This window comes from Hermetia illucens, chromosome 5, assembly GCF_905115235.1.
Source record: "Hermetia illucens chromosome 5, iHerIll2.2.curated.20191125, whole genome shotgun sequence".
In the NCBI taxonomy this organism is placed as follows: domain Eukaryota; kingdom Metazoa; phylum Arthropoda; class Insecta; order Diptera; family Stratiomyidae; genus Hermetia; species Hermetia illucens.
The window spans coordinates 37,416,752-37,424,479 of NC_051853.1; the positions used below are offsets into that span (position 1 = coordinate 37,416,752).

A 7,728-nucleotide genomic window follows, 5' to 3' on the forward strand; every position below is an offset into this window, starting at 1 on the left:
TTTCTCACTAAGAACCCAAGTCTCCGAGCAATACATGAGGACTGGCAATATCATAGTCTTGTACAGTAAGAGACCATAGAGTCAAATATGGTGAAACGTTTCGAGCGGAACAGTTTTTGTAAGCTGAAATAGGCTCTGTTGGCTGCCAAAAACCGTGCGCGGATTTCATCATCGTAGCTGTTATCGGTTGTGATTTTCGACCCTAGTTAGGAGAAATTATCAACGGTCTCAAAGTTGTATTCTCCTATCTTTATTCTTCCTGTTTGACCTATGCGATTTAATGTTGTTGGTTGTAATGAAGCCTCTTTGTTATGGGTCAGTGATGTTCTGGGCGTATGGGGCTATTCGGCCTAGCAAGATAGCGGAGAATATCTTATAGATGGTACTCAGTAATGTGATACCTCTATAATTGCTCTACTGTGTGATATCTCCCTTTTTATCTACGGGACAGATAATGCCTCGTTGCCAGTCGTCAGGCATTGATACGCTGTCCCACCCCTTGAGCACAAGTTGATAAACCACTTAGCGTAATTATTCGCCTGTACATTTAACCAATTTGGCTGTAATTTCATCGGCTCCTGGCGACTAATGATTTTTAAGCCGATGAATTGCACGGACTGTTTCGGTCGGCGGGACCTCCAACTCGTCGATATTCTGGTTGTTCAGTAGTTCATCAAAATACTCAATCCATCGCTTCAATATGCCCATTACGTCGGAAATCAGATTACCCTTTTTGTCTCGGTAGGATGAGCAATGAGGTGTATAAGGCTTCATCCTGCTAACTTGTTGGTAATCTTTCAAGGCTGGGAGGTGGCGACGTACGATCAACACTACTGCCTCGTAGAAGGTATCCTTCTTCGATTTTGCAGTGTCCTCTGTAGGGGCGCTATATATCCAAATATAGGTATAGGCTTATATTTCCAAATTTGCCTCAAAAGCGCAGAGTGCATAGCCTTTCGCTTATGTTTTCAGAGCCGATAACAGGAGGTTTCATTTTTTGGCTAAGAACTACCTAAGACTAAGAAACCTATTCCGAGCACATGGTTTACTGGGTGGCCCTATAATATATGGTGTAGCGACTCTTCTCCAGGAAACCGGTCCCTGTCCAATGCATCTCTGTTACATCAAGCTTATATTGGAACAGGGTATCGGCTAGCTGCTTGGCAGCGTAACTTCGGTTTTCCGTGTAGGGTTGTCAGTCGTACCAACTCCCAACCTGGAGGACCAGTTGGTACAATTTGTCCCGTTTTCAGGCGGGGGAGACTCGCCTTCATCCTTCACTGCCTGCAGCATTTCGTTAAGAAAGAGTTCCCAGCGGTCACCACGTGGAGGTGGAGACAGGGTTTGGTAGTAGAGCTGTTGACGTTGGTTCAGCAGGCGTTCTCCAGGTTTTACGCTCCATCGTGGGTACCAATCCATGTTTCACCCTGGGACCTGCACTACTCTTTGGCCACCTTTTGGGCTCAGGTTCACCAAAAGTGTAACACAAAGTGGTTTTCTTCTGCCTATCATAAGCCTGTCTCGTGGTGATCAAATCGCCTATTTGAGTTGCAATCAGCGGTTGTGTCGCCGTAATTATAATTGTTATTGTTGTTTAGCCTGAAGGAAATCGAGCTAGTAAGGATATGCGTCCCCATTCTTTCTTTTCTTGCCCGGTCAAATATGTTACGGCTGAAATTCGATTTCCATCTATAACTTATCAGTTACTATCTTCTATTATCATTAGATCTGCACAAATTTTAGTTCCCTTTGATAAAAAACATCCATATGTCTTGCACATTTTCCAATTGTATGGTTACCATGCTATTTACCCTGGGAATTGCATGCATAGTCGAAGTTTCTGCATATTGCTCTGAAACGGTTGTTACAGCTTCCTGACTGCATCTTTCTTGTGCTTGTTTTCAATGGTCTACTAGAGTATTTCACGCCGGAATATAATTTCGAGTCAATTGCTGCAAGTCAGCCGCCGGTCTATTCCCGGCAATAACATTGAGAGGAGGAAAATCTGGGTAGAGAAATTTATCTTATTTCGTTAATTTAATTGGTTTATTGAAATTCCTTAATTGAATCAAGTAAAAAAAGTGGAACTCTTGAAAGCATTATGTAAAAGACATTTATTAAAATTACATTAATGTCTTATGCCTCGTGAGATTCCTCAGGTCGTGCCAATTGTACTCCGCAATCATTGCTTTAATTGCGCCTTTCTTCGCCATTGTTGATAGGAGCGGCATAAAGATACTAATATCTGTCGGAAATTGTAATCTCGGATTTGAAGAAGATTACACTGGCAACTGTTGAATGGCCCAAGCCATATGACCCAGTCATATTATAATTGAAGTAAGAGGTGCGAGTGGGCATTAATTGTGCTATGAACTGTTCTGTAATTGCTCTCTGCCGTGGTATTGAGGCTATGGATGTGTATGCTGTGTTTACATCCGCACTATGCACCATGGATATTAATAGAAAAGAAGAGTGGATACCGACATTATATCACATCAAGATTTGAGGTAATATCTACTGACCCGTGGCTGATGTGCGGTACTTTCCTTTCCTGCCCATCCATACCACGGAGAAATTGTGGAAGTAGCAATCAAAGCTGAAGGTGAGGTATATATAGATTTCGTACAATCATCACAGGCATCAGTCGGTAAAAATCACTTTGGTATCACGCAGTCACGAAAAGGAATACAATCGACATGAAGGTACGCTTGGATTAAGGACTTAAAGGATAATACAGTGCTATGTTCACATAAGTGGAATAATTGTGATTCTATGCAAAGTCACTCGAGCTGGACTATTATCTGGATTTTGGATAAATCTAAAAATTTATTTTTTATCGCTCATTAAAATAACAAAAAATGTGTTTTTATTCCAGATTTTTGTTTGTTTGTTGGCGGTATCGATTAGTCATGTCTCCGGAGGATTCCTAGGATTAGGCGGCGGTGGCGGTGGCGGTGGTGGAGGAGGCCATGGTGGAGGTGGAATTAGCTCTGGGCCCTGGGCATCTGGAGGTAGTTCTGGACCTTGGGCATCATCGGGAGGAGGATCGGGACCATGGGCATCATCGTTGAGTAGTTCAGGACCATGGGCATCATCAGGTGGAGGAGGTTCAGGACCTTGGGCCTCATCTGGAGGAAGTTCCGGACCATGGGCCTCATCTGGAGGAAGTTCTGGACCATGGGCCTCTGGCGGAGGTGGAGGCGGACCGTGGGCCTCAGGCGGTGGACATGGTGGCGGCGGCGGTGGCGGTGGCGGTGACGTCCAAATTGTTAAGGTTATTCAACAAGATGAAGGTCATGGTGGTGGATTCGGCGGTGGACATGGGGGCGGTCATGGCGGCGGTCATGGTGGTGGTGGATCTGGAGATGTGAAAATCATCAAAGTGATTCACCAAGAAGCAGGTGGTTCTGGAGGTCATGGCCATGGTCATGGTCATGGTGGAGGTTCAGGACTTGGAGGCGGTGATGTGAGAGTGTTCAAAATTATTCACCAAGATGTTGGCAGCGGAGGACATGGCGGTGGATTTGGAGGTGGTCATGGCGGTGGATTTGGAGGTGGTCTTGGCGGTGGATTTGGAGGCGGCCATGGTGGTGGATTTGGAGGCGGCCATGGTGGTGGAAGCGGAGGAGGCGCCGGTCATGTGAAAATCATCAAAGTTATCAGTTCAGATAATGGTGGTTCAGGATCATCCGGATGGCAACCCAGTGGAGGCGGCTGGCAATCAGGAGGCGATGGCTGGCAATCTAGCGGAAGCAGTGGTGGCTGGCAATCGGGTGGTGGAGGCGGCGGTTGGCAAGCTGCTGGAAGTGGAGGTTGGGATTGAGCCGAGACAATAGATGCTGTTATTACATTCATTGTTACCCCATTTTTGTATATAGTACTGACGAATTTGCTTTTTGGCAAAAATAAATCATTTCATTGTTAAAGTTTAATTTATATGTTTCTATTCTATGATCTTTTTGTGAAACCAATTCTACTTTATGGTCACATGTTAAAACAACTAGAAGCTCATGCTTGCAACCACGGTTATTTCCTTTCCACTAGGTTGTGACCTTGTGATTCACACTTCAAGTGGTTCAATGGCATTGTGGACGTTTTACTATCATGTCATGTCTTAAATATTCTAAGCGAACTCAATTAATTGTAGTGGGAAATGCTGAGTTGTGATTCTCTGAAATTACGATCATTTCTGTGACATCATCTATAGCATATAGCGCAAAATTTTCATTTAATACATTTGTCCACTGACAGGAAAACTGCCAATATTAAGCAATGACCTCGACAGATATAGATTTGGCTCGCCGCAGGCTAAGTTTGGTCGAAAATAATGAGCCCCGAAGTGAACGGTGACCATTTAGTGGCACGTTTTTGGAGCATGGAGAACGACAAGTGGAACACGCTACATGTAAGTATGCCAATCCCCAAACTCTAGAAGGAAAGGATGATCGCTAAGCTTTTCAAAAAGTTGGAAGCCGAAAGATCAGCGTTTCAGGTAAGAAAGGTTTTCTAGAATTTTTATGTAAGAATATTTTACCCCAGGAGTTTATGATTCTAAGATGAACTTCAGGGAGATTTCTGTTCAACTGCCCAAATATTTGAACCACAAAACATCTTAATAAAAGTATGTTATTTTAAATTTTTTGTGGCTTAGATTCCTAGTTTCCATGTGATTTTTTTCAGAATTGGTACTTTCGGAGAGTGGCTTCTTAATTTGATAAGCCACCCCTCTCTGACCTTCCCACTCCTCGTCTTTGACATATATGTCAAAACTAAGGTCTGATTCGGAAAGTACTAACCAGGACTTTTCATTGGCATCTCATTTTAATGGCGCTCAAAGGGTAGTATAGGTCCCATGGCGAAACGTGGATTGGTAATCACGATGGAGCATAAAACCTAGCAAATGCCTGCTGAACAAACATCAACAGCTCTACTACCAAATCTTATCTACGCCTCCACGTGGTGATCGCTGGGAGTTCTTTCTTCATGAAAAGCTGCAGGCGGAGAAGGATGAAGGCGAGTCTCTCTCGCCTAAAAGCGGGACAAAAATGCATCAACTGGTCCTCCACGTTGGCGGTTGGGTAGGACTGACAACCCTACATGGAAAACAACTTGTTACGAAGCCACGGAAGGAGCCTCGGACAGGATGGATTTCAAAACGTTGAACCCGGCAACGACAACGGATTAACGATTTGCCCATTTTCTCATGGAACGTGCGTTTCTTGTACAGAGATGAAGCTACCAAGCAGTTAGCCGATACCCTATCCCAATATAAGGCTGATATAACAACCCTTGCAAGAGATGCGATGGAAAGGGACCGGTTTCCTGGAGAAGAGCCACTACACCATATATTATAGCGGCCATCCAGTAAACCATGTGCTTGGAGCAGGTTTCTTAGTCAGTCAAAATATGAAACCTGCTTTTATCGGCTTTGAAAATATAAGCGAAAGGGTATGTACTCTGTGTCTGCGAGGCAAATTTAGAAATATAAGCCTCATTAACGTTCATCCCCCTACAGAGGAGACTGCAGAGTCAGAGAAGGATACCTTTTTCGAGGCAGTTGAGTGGGCCCTCGAAACCTTTCCCAAGTATGATATCAAAATCATACTTGCAAATTTCAACAGTCAAGTAGGGACGGAGCCGTATTCAGACGATATGTTGGCTCCCATAGCTTACATATGGATACCAATTATAACGCACGAAATGGTTGTTGGAAGTACCTGCTTTTGGCGGAAAGTGGACCACAAACATGCGTGGACCTCTACAGATGGGACCACTTTCAACCAAATTGGCTACGTGCTGATTGACCACCGCCACCTCTCAGCCTTGATGAATGTCCGAACATATAGGGGGCCAATATAGACTCGGACCACTATCTCGTTGGCATGGTGCTTCGAGCTCGAATCACGACACCACTTACAATCCCCTCTGACAATCAGGTGAGGTAAGAGTGAATACTGAAGCCATTCACAACACAGTCCTCCGCAATACCTATAAGGGCGAAATGGATGCCGCAATGAAGCATCAACAAATGATCTTCATAACCGTAACCACAAAGATACTTGGCCCAACCGCAAGAAAAGGCGGAACGGCTGATGTGACGATGGATGTAAGATACCGACGGAACGGAAGAATGCCGCATATCGAGTAATGTTGCATTCTCAAAGAACATGGGCACGGTCAGAGACTTATCACGAACTCCGTCGAGCGGAGAAGCAACTTTACACACTGGGATTCCAACAGATCTATGAACTCGAAAAGTATAGAGAGGGGCCGTACCAGGCGCGGAAGTTCCACCGACAAGCCAGCAGGATGAACCCTTATACACCTTGATGCTCATCCTGCCGAAACCAAGACGGAAATTTGATTTCCGATAGAATAGGCATATTGAAGCGATGGGTTGAGTATTTTGATGAACTGCTCAACAACCAAAATATCGGCGAATTGGAGGTCCGCCAACTTAAGACGACGGACAAATCCTGCTACCACCAAGCATAGAAGAAACAGTCCGTATTCGTCGGTATTGATAAAATCCGGCTGAATAAGTTACAGTGGGCGGGTCGCTTATTCCGTATGGATGAGGATGATCTAGCCCGGAAAGCCTATTGGGGCAATATCTATGATAGAAAAAGAAGACGAGGCAGACCCTGCATTAGATGGAACGATGGCGTAGGTTAGGACGCCAGACAGCATTTAGGGATGTCGAATTTGTAGACCACCGCGCAAACTCGTATACCGATTGTTGCTCTGTTGATGATTTCAGATTGGCATCTGGTGTTAGGTAGGTGCCTCGACCTATTTTGCACAAGTGCCAGACACTGTTCTACTATGGGTATGGAGATTCCGTCAGGCTCTGCACAGAACCTGTAGGCAATGTCCGTTGATATCCCTAGCTTCCCCAGGTGATAGCTTACTCGGCAGTGACAAGTGAGTATTCCCGCTATAATCCGGAAGTTCTTCTTGGTGAGGTTTAAACAGTCCTTTGTGCGTTTGGGTTCGTATCCCTCCATTCCTGGTAAGTTCAACTAGTATAGCTCCTTCAGCCATTCCTCTTCATTTTCTTGTGTCATAGCCAAGAACTCATTTTCGATTCGACAAAAGGGTTCAAGCTCATGTAGAGGCATTACTGCTCCCTTCCTGAGCAGTTCGTTCAATGTCTCAGTGTCTTTCAACTTGACATCGCCTGGAACCCAGAGTATCCTGATCTTATTGTGCGACCCGAACGTAGTCAGTTTCGCAAGGCTTTTCTATATCAGTTTAGAGTTTACTTCGTTGTGTCAAGTTCTAATCGAAATGAAACCTCGTTGTCATGTTATCAATATGAATATCAATTCCCCTTTATTTTGGCAGCTCCGTGCAAGCCAGCCTTTGGAGTTTGTATTGAGTTCAGCTCTTTCTGTCAAGTTTACTACCCCATAGAAAATCATAGACATCAAACAATGTATATCCAAAGTTGTATCTTCAGGGTGCAACCCTATTTTTTCCTGCTATAGATCTGCAAGTCATCAGAGCCCCCGTAGCTTTTTGACAAGTGTTTCCAACATGCGTTTTCCAGAGTAATTTTTGGTCCAGTGTAATTTCCAAATATTTGACCTCGGTTTCTCGTTTCACTTCTATGCCTTGTAACCGAATGCCTTTCAGGTAATCAAACTTAGGCTTCCCAGTGAATGGTACAATGGTTTTGGCTGGATTGATATGCAACCCCGACTTCCTGCACCAGACACTAGTTAC

The 7,728-nt window shown here is 44.5% G+C and overlaps 1 protein-coding gene across 1 annotated transcript; it reads left to right on the plus strand.

The window, feature by feature from the left end:
- Positions 1–2,557: 2,557 nt before the first annotated feature.
- LOC119657444 (glycine-rich cell wall structural protein 2-like) lies at positions 2,558–3,932 on the plus strand. Its single transcript, XM_038064356.1, has 2 exons — positions 2,558–2,702; positions 2,876–3,932. Exons 1-2 carry the CDS (start codon positions 2,697–2,699, stop codon positions 3,821–3,823), a joined length of 954 nt encoding a protein of 317 aa, XP_037920284.1. The 5' UTR covers positions 2,558–2,696; the 3' UTR covers positions 3,824–3,932.
- The last annotated feature ends 3,796 nt before the right edge of the window (positions 3,933–7,728 follow it).